This window comes from Apium graveolens, chromosome 5 (assembly GCF_009905375.1).
Source record: "Apium graveolens cultivar Ventura chromosome 5, ASM990537v1, whole genome shotgun sequence".
NCBI lineage: Eukaryota > Viridiplantae > Streptophyta > Magnoliopsida > Apiales > Apiaceae > Apium > Apium graveolens.
The window spans coordinates 210,100,621-210,122,564 of NC_133651.1; the positions used below are offsets into that span (position 1 = coordinate 210,100,621).

General features: G+C 32.4%; 2 protein-coding genes across 2 annotated transcripts; both read left to right on the forward strand.

Moving 5' to 3' along the window:
• Positions 1–11,866: 11,866 nt before the first annotated feature.
• On the forward strand, positions 11,867–12,287 carry LOC141660631 (agamous-like MADS-box protein AGL62). The gene is made up of 2 exons (XM_074467620.1): positions 11,867–11,998; positions 12,060–12,287. The coding sequence occupies exons 1-2, from the start codon at positions 11,867–11,869 to the stop codon at positions 12,285–12,287; spliced, it is 360 nt and encodes a 119-aa protein (XP_074323721.1).
• On the forward strand, positions 12,284–20,760 carry LOC141660632 (agamous-like MADS-box protein AGL62). The gene is made up of 2 exons (XM_074467621.1): positions 12,284–12,383; positions 20,456–20,760. Exons 1-2 carry the CDS (start codon positions 12,284–12,286, stop codon positions 20,758–20,760), a joined length of 405 nt encoding a protein of 134 aa, XP_074323722.1.
• The last annotated feature ends 1,184 nt before the right edge of the window (positions 20,761–21,944 follow it).

The following is a 21,944-nucleotide window of genomic DNA, read 5'->3' on the forward strand; positions in this document are numbered from 1 at the left end:
GAGATGGCATTTGCGACACTGGGAAGAAGACTCGAGTACTGGACCCCTATATAATACGCAGTCATTTGGACCAGCGTGGAATATAATATACTCGAGGCCTAAATCAGTCAAGGTTTTCTTGGCTTCATACATATTAGACGGAAGCAGATTATCTTTAGGAAGAATTGATCCAATTGATTGAAGTAGATCAGTAAAAGCTTTATCAAAAACTCCAAACCGAGCCTTCCAATTATGTAATTTTAAGACCGACTCTAGTTTAGTACGCTAACTTCCCTCAAACAGAGGTTTTTCCGCATCGGTAACAAACCTCTTAAAGTTATCTAACTCTTTATCGCAATCTTCCCTACTATAGGCTGCTTCACACACATTAAATATTTCTGAAATTGGTATGGGCTTCGAGGGAGGACAAGTACTACCAACAGATGACCTAGTACTATTATCATGGTTTTCTCCATGCCAAATCCAATCAGAATATCCTAAACTAAACCCTGATTCATAAAGATGACCTCTGATTATATTTACAGAAATTTTTTTGAAGTTAGAGCAGTGTACACAAGGACAAGGAAATTTCTTGGGGTTTTTAGCATTTTCCTTGGAAAATATCAAGAAGTTCTCAACACTAATTTCATACTGTAGAGAATCCCTATTGGCTATTATCCAAGACTTATCCATTTAAAACCACCTGGTATGTCACTAAAAAATTCAGTATAAGGCTTATATTTATTTTATAAGTCTAATATTTATTTTATAAGTCTAACTTGATTTTAAGTATGACAACCACACATAAGGCAGAATATAAACGACATAAGAAAACTGAGAATTCATATTATACATAATGCATATTATACATTTTAATGTTATACATTTTATTATAATATGATATGAATCAATTTGTAATGCATTACATAATTCATATTATATATTTAATTATAGTATTAGAACTATATATTAACTAGTCATTCAATACTTAATGTATAATCACTATATAATTAACTATAATTAATCATAGTATAATAGTTAGATCACAGATGCAGATTACCAAATTATAAATGTACTATTTTCAACTAAACACTTGCATACACAATGACTAAATTAACCACACACTTGCATACAAAATTCATAACATGACTACATTTAAATATAACATACTAATATCAAAATGAATTCTCCTGCACATAATTGTAAACAAAACAAAAGTGAGATTTCATATAATACATAATGCATATTGTACACAGCACATAGATCAACATAAGAACCAACTACATAGCACAGACAAAAAAAACACAATCAAAACTAACAAAAGAAATCAAATGTATAAGCGTACAAAACAGAGTTGGAAAAGAAAACTCACCGAAGATCGAAAAATCAAACAACACTAATGTCCTGCAAAAACAAATCACAACATTACAAACAAATGAAAACCTAATTTACAAAAATAAAAAAACAAACAAAAATACAAATGTACAATCAAAAACCCCTAAATTACCTAAAGCTTTAAATCTTTTTCTCAGATTAGGTCCGGTATACAACAAGAAGAAAAGTATTAGCAATAAGTTTAGATAGAAAATTAGCGTTTTGAATTAAAAAATCCTCAACTTTTAAAACTGGTCTTCATGCAGAGAAGATCAGTTCGATTCAAATAGATACAACACTTACCGAAGTAGAGACGGTAACTGAAAGAGGCTTAACCGAGAGATTGAGAGCGGAGAGAGGTTCAGAGAGAGAGAGAGAGAGGTTCCAGAGACAGGTTCGAGAGAGAGAGAGGTGAGAGAGAGAGAGGTTCGAGAGATTGTGATGGTGAGATGATGGCCGGACTTCAGAGAGATTGTGAGGGGAGAGGTTTTCGATTGAGAGAGAGAGGTTCGAGAGAGAGGGGTTTGAGAGAGAGTTTTTGTTTGTTAGTTTTTAGTTTTCATTTTTTAGTTTTTAGTTTTTTGTTTTGATTTTGTGTCTGAAGATTGATTTGGGGGGAACCAAAATTTGGTTAAGGGGAGAATTATGGGATTGTGGAATTTAGAACTAAAACTGAATGAAAATTTGACTATGTGGGGAAAGAAAAGGTGGGTGCGAATTTTTAGTTTTTTGGTGAATTTTAGACATCGGTTTAATTATAACCGATGTCTACAAAGAACAAAGACATCACAAAAACACGGGGTGATGTCAATATATTTTTTAATATCAGTGGCAAAGTTAATCGATGTCTAATGTGTGATGTCTATTGCCTTTATTCTTATAGTGGGAGGACATTATTTCTATGCCAACTTGATACCTTTTAAGTTGGAAGAATTTGATGTTATCTTAGGAATGGATTGGTTGTCAAAGAATAATGCTCAGATCGATTGTAAGAATAGGAAAGCGAGACTTCAGAGATTGAATAGTAAAAAGAAGGTGATATTTCGAGGGAGTAAGCAAGAAAAGAAGTTCTTACCCATAGCTCAAGTGAAGAAGTTATTACGTCATAATTGTGAGGCGTATTTCGCTCATGTGATAGACACCGGCAAGGAAGTTCTGACACTAGAAGCAATTCCAGTTGTTAATGAGTTTTCGGATGTCTTTCCAGAGGATCTTCCAGGATTACCTCCCGACAGAAAAATTGAATTTGCGATCGATTTAGCACCCGGAACAGAACCAGTTTTTAAAGCTCCGTATTGGATGGCACCAGTAGAGATGAAAGAATTGGCAACTCAGCTGCAAGATCTTTTGGAGAAAGGAGTTATAAGACCCAGTGTATCTCCGTGGGGCGCACCGGTACTATTTGTCAAAAAGAAAGATGAGAGTATGCGACTGTGTATTGACTATGGAGAACGAAATAAGCTAACCATTAAGAACAAGTATCTGTTGCCAAGGATTGATAATTTATTTGATCAATTGAAGGGAGCTGTATGGTTTTCCAAGATTGATTTAAGATCCGGATATCATCAATTGAAGATCAAGCCAAAAGACATTTCGAAGACTGCATTCAGAACCAGATATAGGAATTATGAGTTTCTATTAATGGCATTTGGACTAACAAACGCACCATCAACTTTCATGGACCTGATGAATCGAGTATTCAAAAAGTATTTGGATAAATTTGTGATCGTGTTTATAGAAAACATTTTGCTATATTCCAAGACAGAAGAAGAGCATGCAGAGCAATTAAGGATAGTTCTGGAAACACTGTGACATGGGAAATTATACAGAAAGTTTTCCAAGTGTAAATTTCGGTTAAAAGAAGTATGATTTCTTAGGCACGTGATTAGCAATAAAGGAGTGAAAGTGGATCCGACAAATATTAAAGCCATAATCAACTGGGAGAGACCAAAAACAGCTACGGAAGTAAGAAGTTTCATGGGATTAGAATGTTACTACAGAAGATTCGTGCAAGATTTTGCGAAGATAGCTACGCCATTGACAAAGCTCACCAGGAAGAACCAGAAGTTCGAATTGGATGAGAAATGCGAGGAGAGTTTCCAAGAATTAAAGAATAGATTAGTATCTTCTCAAGTGCTAGTCTTGCCAGATGATCAAGGAAATTTTATGATATATAGTGACGCATCGTACAAAGGATTGGGATGTATTTTGATGCAGCACGAGAAGATGATAGCCTACGCTTCAAGACAATTCAAACCACATGAAGAGAAGTATCCAATGCATGATCTGGAATTGGCAACTATAGTATCCACATTGAAGATATGGAGGCATTATCTTTATGGGGAAAAGTGCGAGATCTACACGGACCACAAGAGTTTGAAGTATATCTTCGCCCAGAAGGAATTGAACATGAGGCAATGAAGATGGCTAAAATTGATCAAGGACTACGACTATACCATCAACTATCATCCAGGTAAAGTGAATGTGGTGGCGGATGCTCTCAGGAGAAAAGAAAGGTTAAACATGCTCATTTTATCTGAGGAATTGATTAAGGAGTTTGAGAAGCTGGAAATAGAGGTCAGTACCACAAGTATGTCTAGATATGTGGTGTGTGCAATATCTTTTCAACCAGAACTATTAGAGAAGATAAGAAGATGTCAGGAAGAGGTAATGAGCCATGAGCAAGAAGAATTAACAGGAGAAAAGAGAGGGAGTCAAAAGGATGATAAAGGAATTTTAAGATTTTCTTCCAGAATATTGATACCCAACGTAGCCGAGCTAAAAGATGAAATTCTTCGAGACGCTCACAACTTCAGATATTCAATTCATCCTGAAAGTACGAAGATGTACAGAGACTTAAGAGAAAACTTTTGGTGGCCAAGTATGAAGAAGGAAATTGCGGAATGGGTGAGTAAGTATTACAATTGCCAGCGAGTCAAAGTGGAACATCAAAGGCTAAGTGGACTATTACAACCGTTGGACATTCCAGAATGGAAGTGGGAGCAAATTGTGATGGATTTTGTAGCTGGATTGCCGAGGACCAAATCAAATCATGATGCTATTTGGGTTATTATTGATAGATTGATGAATTCAACGCATTTTCTTCCTATCAACGGTAGAATCTCAATGGATAAATTGGTTTGTTTATATTTTAAGGAAATTGTGACCCGACATGCAGTCCCAGTATCCATAGTTTCGAATCGAGATCCTCGATTTAATTCAAGATTTTGGAGGAGTTTTCAAGATTGGCTCGGAACAAAGCTGAACATGAGTACCGCGTATCATCCGCAGATAGATGGTCAAAGTAAAAGGATGATTAAGACTATCAAAAATATGATAAGGGTATGTGCGCTAGATTTTGAAGGAAGTTGGGACGAACATTTGCATTGGTTGAATTCTCCTACAACTACAACTATCATGCCAGTATTGGAATGCCGCCTTACGAAGCTTTGTATGGGAGAAGATGCAGATCTCCAATGTGTTAGGAAGAAGTTGGTGAGAGAAATATTTTGGATCCAGAATTGATCCAGCAGACGAAAGAGAAAGTAGAACTCATTCGGAAATGATTAGTGGCAGCTCAAGATCGTCAACGCAAATATGCTGATCCTGCAAGAAAAAGATATGGAATTTGAAGTTGCTGAAGCCGTGTTATTGAAGGTTTCACATTGGAAAGGTTTATCAAGATTTGGGAAGAAAGGAAAGTTGAGTACGCGCTATGTTGGCCCTTTTGAGATTTTGAAGCGTGTGGGAAAGGTTGCTTATGAGTTAGCGTTACCACCTCACATGCAGCATATTCACAACGTGTTCCATGTGTCGATGTTAAAGCATTATTTGCCTGATTCGAATCATGTGATATAATATGATCCAATCGAGATTCAGCCATATTTATCTTTTATCGAGTAATCAGTGCAGATTTTAGATAAGATGAAAAGAGTGCTTAGGAATAAGTCTGTGTCTCTAGTGCGAGTCTTGTGGAGGAATCCCAAGGTTGAAGAGTCGACTTGGGAATTCGAAAGCAAGATGCGATCCAAGTATCCTCACTTATTTTCTTAGGCTGATTCTGAGGACAAAATCCTGTTAAGGGGGCAAGGATGTAATATCCGGGAAAATTATGTCAATATTATATGTTAAATGAATACATATTATGTGTTTTATAAATTCAAAGTGATTATTGCCATGATACTAGATGTTATAGCTGTTACGTGTATTTCCTTGCGGGCCATAATTTTTTTCCGATTGATTAGTATGTGTTAAAATTGCAATTATATGAATCGATCTGTAATTTGGACTCGTATTTAATTGTGTATTTATCGGGGTACCTGTTTTATCTCATTTATATGCATCTGAATGTATTTTGTGCATATTCGGGTTTTCTGTTAATTTAAGTATCGTTTGGTTTTTCAAAAATAAACGGACAGGGACCCCACCAGGACGTCAAACCCCACAAAATATGTGTTTTAATTTTTTAAAATTATTCGTATCTCAAATACCCAATATATTTGTATTTTTGAATTATTTGCAATTTTTTGGGGAATTTTGACACTAATTTTTATATTTTATCATTTTTAAAATTATTCCCCGTAAATAGTATTTTTGGATCTAATTATTATAATTAGCGGATAAAAATACCCTTAATTTATTTTAGGGTATTAATTTCTGTACATATATAAATAGCAGCTTATTTCAATATTTTATTATTTTTATCAAAAAAATTCAGAAAATAAATGAAAATTAAGAATTTGTTCTAGGGGTGTTCTTGAGGGGAGGAATTAAAATTAAAAGTTGAAGTTGATTCTGGGATCCGTTTGTGACGCTCGAATATTCGATTTGAAGCTCTCTTCAAGCTCTATCTATTGATATCAACATCTTAAACCGAGGTTAATCCTTCTGTGATTTCGTTTTTTTCATTTTTTTGCTATTTATATTCGGTTTTGTTTACAGAATGATTGTTTGGTATTTTTGATTACTGAGTAATGTTCCTAGGGTCCTAAGGATCGATTTGGTATATCAATTCGTTAATTTTGATTAGGATTTCACTAAAACCGAGTTTTTGGTTTTTATAATTTTTTTGATTTGATTTTGTGAGTTGTTTGCAGATTGTTGGTATGTTTGGATCATGGAAATAGATTTATGGGCTTGCTAGCTTTAATTTGAGCTATATTTCATGAAGTTTGGTTAATGATCAATGGGAATCGAGTTTTTCGCCGAAAAACTCGAAGAAACCACCGGCTTTAATGACTTTTGGCCGGAGTTCAGCGTTGCAACGTCGGGTGTTGTCGTTGTTGTGTGCTCTGGGTTGCTAGGTTGATGTTGTATTGATTCGAGGGGAGAAACGAAGGAAACGAGTACTAATTAGGGGGGTTTGAGTCGCAAGAATCGATTGTAGTGGCCGGAAGTGGTGGCCGGATTCTGGGCTCACAAGAACACCGACTTGTGTTCGACCCGAATCCGGCAAACTTCTTAGCGACCTGGCGGGTTATTTTGTTTGACCCGACTTTGATTCTTCAATCCTGAAACTAAATTCTAAAAAGTGTTTCTGCCTTATTCTTATTAATTTTAATTCAAAATTCATTTTGTTTTACTAAAAATCATTTATTTCTTTTTAAAAAATCATTTACTTATTATTTTTAATTCTAGAAATTATTTTCTTAATTATTTTAAATTCCTATAATTATTTTCAAAAATCTAATTTGATTTCATTATTTATAATTCATTTTAGTTAATTATTTATGAATTTAGTTAATTGATTAAAATCATTTAATCAATTAATTTCATTTATAAATATTTAAATAAATGTAAATTATTTATAATCAATTCAAATAATTCCTAACAATTGTTTTTAAGCTTTTACAAATTTTATTTTAGTATTTAAAAATTAATTAATATTATTATTAATTGATATATTTCTAATTATTTCTTATTTATTATTAATAAATAAATCGTTCGTCCGTTTAATACGAAACAAATGCGTACGGATGCAGAAAAACATTACGCTTTCAATAAAAATACTTTTGAGACCTAATTTCCTTTGTGTTGCAATGTCAGTTGATTTGTTAGTCTTTTGAGTCAGTATTTGATCGGTAAACGCTAGTATTGACATGATTTTAATTCTGAACATACTGAGACATATCTTTTAACGATCTTACCTTTGTGCTAAATGAAATATGTGATTATGTGTTATACGAATACCATGATTACGTGTTACGTGATATGCATGCTATATGTTTACAGTTTTAAAATGCCATGTTTAGTTATAAATGATCGGGTAGATGTCAAGACATATAGTTACGTTGATTGATAGTTTGGTTCTGTCAGTTAAGATAGTCCTTTTATTTATAGAATCAAGTAGCAAGGATTGTAGTCAAGTGTTAGACAGAGATAGTAGCAATCAGCTATAAGCAGAGTTATAGTGAGAGGTTATTGAGCATACCAGGCAAGTACCCTAACTTCACTTATCATTCAAGTGACGTTTACTTCGAATCATATTATGCAAGTTCTAATAACTTCGTTTATCATTCAAGTGATATTGACTCTAAATTTTATTCTTTCAATTTATCTACTATTCTAAGTTCAGAATAATTAAATATTTTTATATTTCGCTACAACTTACTCTATACAGTGAAGCTTTGAATTGAGATTAGCGAGTAACTAATTGTTATGATTATTTCGCCATTGGTTGTTGAGATAACTCTGGACTATGAGAAATGGGGAGTTATGTGGTTAAGGATGTCATTTGATTCGAGTCCAGCGTGAGCTATGTATTATACAGGATATACACCTTGCTACGCCGATATGTGCCTTGGGTACCTTTTGTTTAGTTGGATATACTTCAGCATACTGGTGTTGCTCCGCGGCTGATCATCGGCGACAACCGACCGTCGTTCGAGGATTCCAATCCCAAAATAAAATATATATACAAATGTTGTTTATTATCAAATATATATCAGTTTTTGATACTGTTCAGGTATTGTGGTTTGATTTTGTTCATCAGATTTATTGTTGTTTTTGTTCTAAGTCATAAGCTATATACTGCTTGTTGAGCATTTCTTTCGCTCATACTTGTTCCATATCCTGATGCTTTCAGCTAGGCCAGGGCAATCTTGAGTTCTAGGGTCCGACCAGAGGTTGTGTGCGTGTAGATAGTTTAGTGTATTTTCCAGGTAGACAGTTGGGACGCTGAGCTAGTCTAGAGATTTGTAATAAAATTTGAATAAGTTGTAAAACTATTTAGACTTATTGTTTATAATAACAGTTGGTTTGTATTAGTGTCTATTTCATACTATAACCTGTGATCGATCCAGTTGCATGCAAGGGGTTATATTTATTATATTATTCGGCTGTGAGTATATTATTATGGTTTATTGGCAATTGACCCCCAAATCAAGACCCCGGGTTTGGAGGGCGTAACAAATTGACTACAAGAAAGAAATGGATAGTTCAATCATGTAATTATATAGATGTGTGGGAGTGAGTATACAGTTGGTGAAAAGTTCGTGGGGGGTTTGGAAAGTCCACTGGCTCAGCCGCTCGGATAATGTATAGCATAAAGTTATCTCATCTTATTAGTTTAACTTCTATAAGGCCAGGGAGAGAAGGAGGAGAGAGGCGAGTTTTTCCAAATGAAACGAAAATGAATCCCTAAAATTATTTTGCCCTTCCTTTTGTCCCGCCTATGTCTATGTGTTTAGCCTCCCAATCCAATTTGTCAATAGCCCAGCCCATATCAATTCATTTTTTAATTTTATAAATTTTATAATGTTATTTAAATCATGCATATGAATATTATTATTAATTTATTAAAATAATTAATTTATGAAAAAGTAATAGTATTACAAGGTATTATTTTTTATAAAATATTTTAGTGATATCAAGTAATTTTTTTTATTTTATTAAATTAATTATAAAAACAAATTCATTTAATTTTAAATTATAATAAAATATTTCAATTTCTATAAATATAAGAATAATTTGTTTATATTTTGGGCTTTCACTTTCCAAAAAATCTACAAATTATTTTATTCAAACATACTACTTTTAAAGATAAATTTAAAATTCAATTCCATTTTTTTAATAAAAATTCAACTACTTATGGCAACACAGTCTATGTGTTGCAATAGAGAAGACATCTATGTTAACACCAAAGATTTATTGAGTTATTGCAACATGTTACTATGCCTATTGCAACATCAAAATCTGGGTGTTGTGCTCGGGCCATAATTTCATACCTATTGCCACGCTTTCTAAGGCAACACCAGGAAAAAATGTGCAAATAGGTCATCTATGGTGTAGACATTCACCCTCCTTGTATGTACCTTTGGGACCTAACAATAATAGGGGAGAGCACGATTCAGTTCAGTTCCAGTTTTAACCGAGCCAGAAACCGAAGATCTTCGGTTTTAAAAATCAAAATCTCCAACCGAACTGCCGGTTTTATTTCAAAAAATCTTGATCCTGTTACACTCGGTTCGTTTTCGGTTTCAAAACCGTCAGAAGACAAATTATATGACTTCATAATTTTATTAAGAGCCACCTCCATAATTTTGCAAGCCATGCTAAACACACTTTCTTCTTCTTGAAATTTTAACTTTTGTCCCCTTACAGTTTACAAATTTATGATTTAAAATTTTGTGATTTTGATTGTGAACTCCTTGTGTTAGAGGATCAAAATTTCACACATACTTCGAGAACATGTGTACACAGCCATGAAAGGGTCATTACCCTTTTTTTCTTTTAGAAGGATAGAATGTCGACATGGCTTTAACTTAACTTAGAAAAGTAAAAACTAAGCTCGAAACTTTTTGAACTTAACATTTGCAAATCACTTAAAAATTAAATTATAACGGGGATACACAACTTTTATTTCAAAACTTTACATAATATAAGTTATAAGTTATAAATATTAAAATATATTCCCTCAGTCCCACTCAATTCTTTACATACTTTTACCTCATGTCTTGCACACATTTTAAAGCTATTATAAAGTATAGTTCTATAATTTATTTTGAAATTTGTGTTTCTGTATAAAAGGTTAAAAATTATATTTTTTATTTAAAAGAAAAAAATATAATTAATTAGGGAACACGCGAGTCTTAAAATGCTTGTCAATTCTCGTCCCCCAATGTAAAGAATCGAGTAGGACGGAAGGAGTAATATTTTATATTATTCAGTTTGGTTCAATATTTTTGGTTAGGTTTAAGTCCAAAACTGAAACTAAGCCGCTTGTAGTGGTTGGATTTTTCAATTTTGTTTTCATTCATTTTTACCTTTTCGTATTTGGTCGATTTTTTATCGGTTTTGGTTTCATTTTGATTTTAATTCTCACCCCTAATACTATATTTTAGTCATAGTAGAAATATCAAAGTTCTGAATAAAAACTATAATGGTAGTCAAAAGTCCATGGATTTTATTTTATTTGATAAATATGTGGATTTTGATGGATTTGATAGTACATTTTCAATCTTTTGAAATCTCACCATAATATATGAGATTTTGAAAGATTTTCAAAAATCTTCACAAAATCATTAAGACTCTTCAAGAATTTTTTATCAACTCCTTCAAATTCTGCGAACATTTAAAATCAACGAGAATCTTGTAAAATCCATAGAGTATTATCAAAACACCAAAATCACAATTGAATAAATCGAGTTTGTAGTGGTATTCCTTAGATCGTGGTGTTGCTCTTACGAGTAGTATTTGCTTTGGACGGTTATCTAGTGAATAAAATTGCTTATATAAAAAGAATAACGGCCATTAGAATTTTAGATTTAGAGAAGAAAATTGTTTTATCTAATATAAAAGATAAATATTTGTTTCTCTATCGAAATTAAAATCTCTCATTAAACAACTCACAAGTCGATGTACAAAATATAAAATAATATTTAATATATAAATAAAAAAGACCCCTTAACAGTCTGATATAGTCCATCCATTAGCCTAAAATGAACCTCATAATTTAGACGAAGACTAGCCGAGCCGCACCCGATTTGTAAAAAACCGTGATTCAATCCATGCTTTTTTTAAAACCCATATAAAGCCCCAGCCACGGGGGCTTTTTGTGCCTGTTTATTCATAAATATCGAAATTATTGTTTCCTATATGCGAATTTGAACAAAATTAAAAATTTTAATAATCATTATGTAAATTAAAAACAAATAAAAAGTTATTTGCTTTATAAAAAATCTAAAGTTATTCTATGCACAAATAGGAACTAATATTTGACAATTCTTTACATGGGTGAACAATTAGAGATTCTAATTTTGTTTGGATAGGTATTTAAATTGTATATATTTAGTACTTTTAGTAAATTGTATGCAAAAGAAATAAATTATTTAATGCACAAATAGTAATTAATAAAAAAAGATTCTCATGTCACTGACTTTCATGTGACCATCAAAGCCAAACTTTCCTATAAAATTATGTGTTTTTAGGCTCCCAAGACCCATCTTTCTCATTGGGTGAATTAAGAAAAATGCCAAGAATAAACTTGGGTCGCAGAAAAATCACCATGAGAAGAATGACTAATGAGAGTAATCTTGCAGTGACCTTCTCAAAAAGGCGTGCAGGCTTGTTCAAGAAAGCCTTTGAAATCTGCACCCTCTGTGGTGTGAAAATAGCCATCATTATTTTTTCACCAGGTGAAAAGAAGGTGCACTCTTTTGGACATCCCAACTTGGAGCTTCTCATTGATAAGTTCATTATCCCTGAAGACGCCAATCCAGCTGCTGAATCTGGTGTTTGAACTGGTGGATCCCGCCATTCTCGCAGAACTCAATGGTCGTCTATCTATGTTGCATGACCACTTGGAAACTGAAAGGACCTCTGCTGAAAGGCTTAAAAAGGAGAGGTCACAACGACCAGAGGTGGATTGGTTTGAAGCTCGTGTTGAAGATCTTGGACTCGAGCAGCTCCAGATGTTGAAATCTGGATTGACATGATGCAACAAGCTCAGGATCTGACAGGCTTGAGTTTGGAAGGAGGAGAGCCAGCAGATGGCCCTGATGCTGCCTTTGGGATCGTTATGACACCACAAGGTTATATCCTGTGTTAGAGATCTCCCGGGCTTTTCCGCAATTCTATTGATTTTAGTTTTTCTATATCTGTGTATTTATCATTTTTGGGATACAAGTAATTCCGTTTCCTAATCTTATATTCTTTTATGTTATTATTCTGTTTTGTATTTTTAATTCTCATAAATATCTATTCATTGATGAAACCATGAAGATGGCATTAGCCAATATTAACAAACAAAGAATTATCAATAAGAGCAAACCCCAAATCTCTAGACGATTGGAGTCTATTTGATATAACATTGTGTGATCTCAATGAAGACTCTTACTATCACTAGTGCTGTTATATTTTGCAACACAAAGCGAAATGTTTAATTTATTTTATGTCTTTTCTGTTATTAGTAATGAGGCATTTTTAAACAATTACATCTGATGCTATTTTAAGAAGCCGAATTATATATATTGAAGATACAAATTAAATGAAATAAAATGGAATGCCCAATGTTTTTTTCATGTTTGCTTGGTCTTCACATTTCCTTGTGAACGTAATTTATTCTTCGGACTTAGCACACCAAATCCAAAGATTAAGTTTTAGTATATTGAAACACAATAGTTATTATCAATAGAATATGTATATCCATGTGAAGCAAATGTGTGCAATGTTGACTGTGATAATGGTGGATTGGTTGACATTCAAAATGCGAGAAAACAACTTTTCGGTCTCAATCAATGCACGGAGACCTGCCTCCAAAGAAACAAGATGCAATAATGATTTTCCTCTTCAATTCTTGTGATGCCTCTCCATATTCATACATCTACAACTAGTCAAAATAGAGTAATGGGAATTGAAACATTGTATTCAGTTTGTAAGAATCCTTGTATGTATGTATCTTCACACAATTAGATATTTTAGTAATCTTATTATATATGCAAAAGAGATAATAAGTTGTTGGTATGTAAGAATTCACATATGTATCAATCTTCACACAATATGCAAAACAGTAACTAATCAATGAAAATTTCTTACATTGGTGTATATGATGACAATCAGAATAGACTAATCACTAGTACAAAACAGTAATAGACTAATCACTAGGACATAAATAATAACTATTAAAATAGATAATAAGTTGGTGGTACGTAAGAATTCACATATGTATCAGTCTTCACAATATATGCAAAACAGATAATAAGTTACTTGCTTCCGAGTAAAATAGTAAGTTATTCTATGCAAAACAATAACTAAATACAGACAATTTCTTACATTGGTGTATGTGACAATCAGAGATTCTTATTTTGTTCTGATAAGTATCTTTCCTTTGTCATAATTCAAATAATTATTTAAATTGTACATATTTAGTAATTTTAGTAAATTCTATGCAAAAGAAATAAAATATGCAATCACTACAAGGAAAACAAGCTTCAATAACGGTTTATGTCCGTTGTCTGATACCCTATTTTTTCGTTGACTATTGAGCCGCCGTCTGTTAGTTCGATCAGACAACGGCTGAGAAACGTTGTCTGAGATTATACAGACAATGATTATGGATTAAGCCCGTTGTATTACATCCAGAAAAGACAACGTTTTTTGCTTATTTTCATCGTAACAAGCGACATTACTCAAGGGTTCTCATAAATTCAGAAAACCGTTGTATAGGGTATAACATTAAAACCAATCCTCCAACACTTATTGTTGTATAAACGTTGTTGTGTATCCAGATAGACAATGAAAATAAAATTGAGCTGATAGAACTCTTGTAATAAATTTCTACACACAACAGTTTCGTATTTTAATGTATGGCATGATCTGATACATACAACTGTTTATTTGTCCAAACGTATTACATGAATATCCTTGATACAATATCTTAATATTTTATAGACAATGGTTTACTAGTGTTGTGAGAGTTAATTTTGCACCATAGTTTTGTGTTCGAAAATATTGTTTTAGTATTAAAGACATGATATTTTAATGAAGCTTGGTTGTTAAAAGCGTTGTCTTACACAAAATATAACAAGTAATAAAATGAAATTAACTTTACAAATCTAAACAAAAGTTCTAAAGTTAATCCATGATCGAAGATCATAGCAACATAGTTATACAAAAGCTAAAAGCATATTGATATCACTACCTTCATGAGTCTAAGATTTCTACTATGAATTAAAGAAAATATAAAGTCTACAAGGATTTGATGTTGGCTACTCAGAGCTGACTTGGCCTTTTCAGCTTCTCTTCACGTCTTCCACAAGAGCTATGTTGTCTTTGCAATATCATTACAGCATGTGATGGGCAATTTCCCAATTTGGAGAAAACAATCTTCAAAATAAATCGACAACCACTCTTAAGTTAATATTCTTTTCCTTCGTGCATTATAAGAAAAATAAAGAACTGATAATGTCTAAATCTAGACAGGAGAAGAAACCCTTAATCTAAAATCCTGTATTTTTAATTCAAGGAATGTATACAACATAATTACATAGAAAATCATTTATCCTTGTGCCAAACTTTTGGATGTGATTGACTAAATGTACTCTAGATACTGTTAGATATCATAAAGGGATGTACACTAGATTTTTTTAAATAAGAAAGAGTAATTTGATAGAGATTTAAAATCTGTAAGTTTTAAGAAAAATAGAACTTGGCACCTGGTTTTTTCTATACATGTGGATGGTAGCAACTCTGCTCGTCAGGACTATCAACAGATCACCTGCTGAATTTATCACTTTCCCGTCTCACCTGCATTATATGCCTAATGTCTGTGTGTATATATTTGATATGTGTACAAACCCCACACAAGAAATAATTCTGGTTCTTCAGGTATATTCTCTTTCTATCCCTCTCTAGTAGCTTCACACATTCCATGATCAGGTTTGACCATAAAAGAAAACTTACACTTTGCATCATCCCCCAATCTTCTCTTCTGCCTTGACCTCGATTTGTTGCTAATAAGAGAAAGGAATCTAGTTCTGATCAGAAGGAAGTTTAAACACAATAATTTCCTGCTTACTTAAGACCTTAAAAAGTCTAGCATTTTAATGTTAAACCACCAACATTTTTTCATAAAAGATATTCAACCAAGTTACCTATAACAAGTTTTATCTTGTGTAAGCTTAGAAACATACCTAGTTTAGCTTGTTAAGGATAGTTTCTCAAGTGAAAACATAATATTTGTGCTGAAAATTGAACTCTTATTTGCAATTTTGTGTGGCCAGAAGGAAGGCATGCATACAGGAAGAAGTGTTTAATATTTATTAGACAAATCACCATCCTTATCTGATGTCAAACAAGAACAGAACATCAAAAGCTGTAACCCCATACTTAACAACGTCAATCAATTTTTAATTTTTTTTCTTTAAATGGAGAATCTAATCCAGAAATACATTGATAATTACGGAAAAGAAGTAACCAATATTTAATAACTAACCATTTGATCAGCCAGAATAAAGACTTCCTTTAACGAGAACTTTCCTCCACAATAAACGAACAAATCTTCAAGACTTGGCCCAAGTAAATCTAGGACAAGCAGATTATTATCACCATCTACACCAGACCATTTTGTGCCAGGTATACCACCTAAAAAGACAAACAAAGTTTAAATACTACACGACACCAAATAATTTGTTGTTAAGGTGATGTGTCACAATCGAGTGACAGAGCTAGGTGCAAAAACATTTATTATACTAGAAAGAATTTTTTAATGTAAGAACTTTAAAAGTAATATACACGTACTTCCTCCCTGAAGAATATTATATAATTTGGCCTCAAATAGAAGTTGTGGATTTTTTGTCTTGTTCTTCTCCTGCACGACAAAAATTAAAATCAAACTGCACTTGACATAAACATGAACATGCACATTCTCAAGGTCATATACATGTAAACGGTCTCCAAACAACACACGAAACATGAATACATACAAAATAACTGAAAACAGTCTTAGTCATTCCAAAACATATTATTCTCACACTAATTAACATCACAATCCTTGCAAACAAAACCTATAACTCACCAAATCTACAAAACAACTAACTCATCCTCCAACTTCAATATACGTGCGGATAAACAAACGGCCTCAGAGAAAATAGAACATAAAGCACTGAATTCATCACCCATATCAATACAAGCACCTATCCAAAGCTATAAATAATCATCTCTCCATAAATTCAAAAATCCATAATCGTGCAGATCGGAAAACATAATTGATCAAACAAACCTACACAAATCATCAAAACACTCAATTTTCTTCTTGAGCTTCAATTTTCCCCTCCGCATCCCTTCACTTACTTGTACGCACAAAATAAGAACTAAAATCAGCACAAAATAAGAACTAAAATGAGAGAGAGAGAGAGAGAGAGAAAGTGAGAGAGAGAGAGAGTGATACCTCAAAATTAAAGACAAACACCTTCCATTGAATCCACAAATAAGCCTTAAAGACCTAGTTTTGAACACGAACTAGAACCCAAAATTGAAGTCGAATTGAAACCCTAAACGGAACCATACTCCATTAAAGAAACATACAAATCAATCAAAGGAGGCTCAAATCAAAACAAATATTTATGTATGTATAGATTTTTCATAACAAGGAGAGTAGAGGGGGAGAAAGAGAGGGAGAGAGGGAAGGGGAGAGACCACAACCTAAATCCAAACTCTATACATAGGTAGGGGCAAAAAATGGAACTAAGGGTGGAGAGTGATGTTGAATAATCAGGAAAGAAGCAGTACCTTGAATCCAAATACCAAAGCTTTAAATTACTCCTTTTTAATTGAAGATATAGAAGAGAAAGAGAGAGCTATAGAAAGAAACATCAAAGACAATGAAAACTAATCAATAATCGGTGAAACCTAATTCGAGAAAGAGAGTGAGAGGGAATTTATTCTCAGATCTAGATGTAAAGGGGGGAACAAAATTTTGTTAAGGGGGAATTGAAAGATTGGCCGAAGGACCAAAACAAATTATTCGTTTCATATTATTGAAAAATCTAATTTTTAATTGATTGTTTTTCATAAAATAATTTTTTCAATTAACCAAAATTAATATAAAAATCTAGCTAAATTTTAAACTTTTTAATACCTTAATATTTGTACGGTTGAATCGTCGACGAGATATATTAAAAAAATTATTTATTCAATCACCTATCAATATCGTTTGCAGGAGTAGTATTTTTTTGAGTTTTTCCAGTTTCCAACAAGCTAAATAAATTAAAAGTATTTCATTTATATTTTTTTAATTTATCTCGTTGTCGGTAGGGGTACTTTTACCAGATTTTTCTAATCGTGACATGCAAGATAAATTTCAAATTTTTTAATAATTTTTTCATATTACTAAAATTGATATATCCTAACATCCATACGGTTGGATTGTCGAAAAATTTATTTGAAAACTTAATCTCGTAAATCGGGAACGAGTCTCGTTGTCGGAAGCGGTACTTTTACTGGATTTTTCTAATCCTGACATGCAAGATGAATTTCAAATTTTTTAATAATTTTTTCATTTGACTAAAACTGATATATCCTAACATCCGTACGGTTGGATCGTCGAAAAAATCATTTGAAAAAATAATCTTGTAAATCGGGAACGAGTATCATTGTCGCGAGGGGTACTTTTACCGGATTTTTCTAATCCTGACGTGCAAGATGAATTTTAAATTTTTTAATAATTTTTTTTTATGACTAAAATTGATATATCTTAACATCCTTACGGTTGGATCTTCGAAAAATTCATTTTAAAATTAATCCTATAAATCGGGAACGAGTCTCGTTGTCGGGAGGGGTAGTTTTACCAGATTTTTCTAATCCTGACGTGCAAGATGAATTTAAATTTTTTAATAATTTTTTCTTATGACTACAATTGATATATCTTAACATCCATATGGTTGGATCGTTGAAAAAATTATTTTAAAAATTAATCTTGTAAATCGGGAACGAGTCTCGTTGTTGGGAGGGGTAGTTCTACCAGATTTTTCTAATCCTTACATGCAAGATGAATTTCAATATTTTTAATAATTTTTTCTTATGACTAAAATTGATATATCTTAACATCCGTAAGGTTGGATCGTGGAAAAAATCATTTTAAAAATTAATCCTGTAAATCGGGAACGAGTCTCGTTGTCGGAAGGGGTACTTTTATCAGATTTTTCTAATCCTCACATGCAAGATGAATTTCAATTTTTTTAATAATTTTTTTATATGACTAAAATTGATATATCTTAACATTCGTACGGTTGGATAATCGAAAAAATCATTTTTAAATTTAATCATGTAAATCGGGAACGAATCCCGTGTTGGGAAGTAGCGCGTTTACCAGATTTTTCTAATCCTGACATTCGAGATGAATTTGAAATTTTTTAATACTTTTTTCATGTGACTAAAATAAGTATATCTTCACATCCGTACGGTTGGATCGTCAAAAAATTCATTTAAAAAATTTATCTTGTTCATCGGGAACGAATCCCGTGTTTGGAAGTAGTGCTTTTACCAGATTTTTCTAATCCTGACATTCGAGATGAATTTGAAATTTTTTAATACTTTTTTCATGTGAATAAAATAATTATTTCTTAACATCCGTACACTTGGATCCTCTAAAAAATCATTTAAAAATTTATCTTTTTCATCAGGTATGAAAAAAATATAGTACGAGGCAACACCCAACGATTTTCTATGAAAACGTCTTGTCTGAAATAAATTGTGACAACAGTTTTTTTTTAAAAAAAACAGTTGTCTTAGATGATCAACTTTTATAAATCTTACGGCTGATATTAAATCTACTTTTAATCAACGGCTCTAATTATACCAACTTAACAATCCAAGTGAATGTTTTTTCACCAATCACATAGTGCCACCTCATCACAAGCAAGAGTTCAGAAATTTCAAGAATCAGACTTACAAACAACTGTTTTCTATGAAAAAAGGTTGTCTTAGATGAATATTGACAACATTTATTTGAACAAAAGCTGTTGTGTAAGCGTAGAAGCGTTTTTTAATCTAATGGCTGATATTAAATATAATTTCAGTCAACTGCACTTATTACACCAACTCAGCAATCCAAGTGAAACTTTTACACCAATCACATGGTGCCACCTCATCATAAACAATGCTTCAGAAATTAATAGAATCAGACTTATAGACAATGGTTTCTATGGAAAAATGTCGTCTTAGATAAACATTGACAATACTTCTTTTGAACAAATACGGTTGTGTAAGCATATCAATGTCTTTTAATCTAACGGCTGATACAAAATCTCCAAAGAATGAACGTCGCTCATTACACCAGCTCACCCATACAAGTGACACTCGTTTTATGAGCATAACGCTTGTGTGATGTCATTAGATACAACACAAGAAAAACATTTGTATGTCAAGTGATATTGAGACAACACAATGGAAGAACGTTGTTTGATTGCAGCTTAACTAATCCATTGCGAAAACACTTATCTCATTCCAACAACGGTGTTTCACAACATTGTCTCCATTACTTTCAGAAAATGCAAAATTAAACTCTTCTACAAACTACCTCATTTGCACAACATCTCTTTAGAAAGGCTTGTCTGTGTCGATTACCTAGACAATAGTTTTTAAAGCATTGTAGGAATGATGAGATCTTTTTATTTAAACAACACATTATCTCATAAAATGGTTGTCTAATACGATATGCTAGACAACAGTTTTAAACGTGTTGTAGTAAAGTGTTTCACACAACACCCGTTTTCTGGTGTTTAAAAAACTGTTGCATGTGTAAAATTTCTGGGCAACACTTTTTTGGTAAAGTATTGTCTGATGTTGTCTGATGATATTTTTCTTGTAGTGAATACACAAATAGTAATTAATAAATAAAGATTCTCATGTCGCATGACTTTCATGTGACAATGTAAGCCAAACTTACTTATAAAATCCTTGTTTTTATGCTCCCATTATCCATCTATCTTATTGAGAAAAATGGTAAGAATAAACTTGGGTCTCTAAAAGTTCACCATGGGAAGAATGACTAATGAAAGCAATTTTATAGTGACCTTCTCTAAAAGGGGTGCATGCTTGTTCAAGAAAATCACTCAAATATGCACCCATTGTTGTGTGAAAATAACCATCATTATTTTTTCACCAGGCGAAAAGAAGGTGTATTCCTTTGGACAACCCAACTTGGAACCTGTCATGGATAAGTTCATTACCCCACAACACCCCAATCCAGCTGCTGATTCGGGCGTGGTGCTTCAACTGGTGGATCCTCCCATCCTTGCAGAACTCAATGGTCATCTATATATGTTGCATGACCACTTAGAAAATCTAGCGATCTATGCTGAAAGGCTTGAGAGTGAGAGGAGCCAACGGCAAGCTAAGGATTGGTTCGAAGCTCCCGTTGAAAATCTTGGACTTGAGCAGCTCCAGATGTTGAAATCTGGATTAACATAGGTCAAAAAGATGTTTGCCAATAAAAAAACGTGGATGGCCCTGGTGCTTCCTTGGGGATCATTTTGAGACCACAAGGTTATGCCCGGTGTTAGGTATCGAGCTGGGCTTTTCTTCGATTCTGCTGAGTTTAATTTTTCTATATCTGTATTTGTGTTATATTTGGAATATAACACCCCAATTTATTTTTTTATTTATTTGTTTGATTATAATTATAGTTTTTTTTTTCTACAATAATTTGATAGTAGATTTTATTTTAGTTGACTAAATGAATACATGGAAATTTTATTATCTTGAAATTTTAATTATAAGCTAAAAATGAAAAGAAGTTAATTTTAGTTAAAAGCTTTTATTAAATGATACTAATTAGGAGGTAATTAAGGGATATAATAGGGTTTTGTGTGTGCCTATTTAACTACTTGTTTGACAATCAAAAAGGGTTGCACACATCTCTCCAATTCTAAAAAGAGGTACACAAGCTCTTCATTTTTTTTTATTATTTTTATAACTAGGTATATGCTCTACCATTGGTTGTTGCTTCATTTACTTTATTTCTTGAGTGCTCTATATGTTAGTATTGTTTTCTGGTGACATAGTAGACCATAGGGATCCACACGTATTCTTGAGTGCTCTATATTAAGGTTATTATTTTAGTGATAGAACATTATATCTGTGTTTTGGCTAATTAATCAATATTTTATTATTTGTTATGTGTAAATTGTAATTTGGTAGCACTTTTTATTAGTGCATGTTTGCTGGCATTTTTGTATAGGCTCTTGTTTATTAATTTTACAATCATAATTATATTTAAGTTATTTTTATTATAATTAATTTTTTTATAGAAATATATCTATTTTAAAATTTTAGTGTGTGTGATTAAGTGGATTATATATTTATTTTATTTATTTATATTTTTTAATAAGAATATTATCATTTTATTTTATATTTTTAGTCAAAATATGGTTCCTCTACGATTTGACAAATTGCCTTATTAATATAATTATATAAATAGAATTTGTGTTGTTCAATAAAATAATCTTGACCATTAAATTCTAATGTACCATGTGGTTTGAGTTTAGTACAGGAGGTATGAACTGTTCTTTTATTTTTTTAATATGATTAATTTATGTACCTGGTAGTTGGATTGATTTGTTAACTTAAATATGCATGTTAGTTTTATGTTAAAA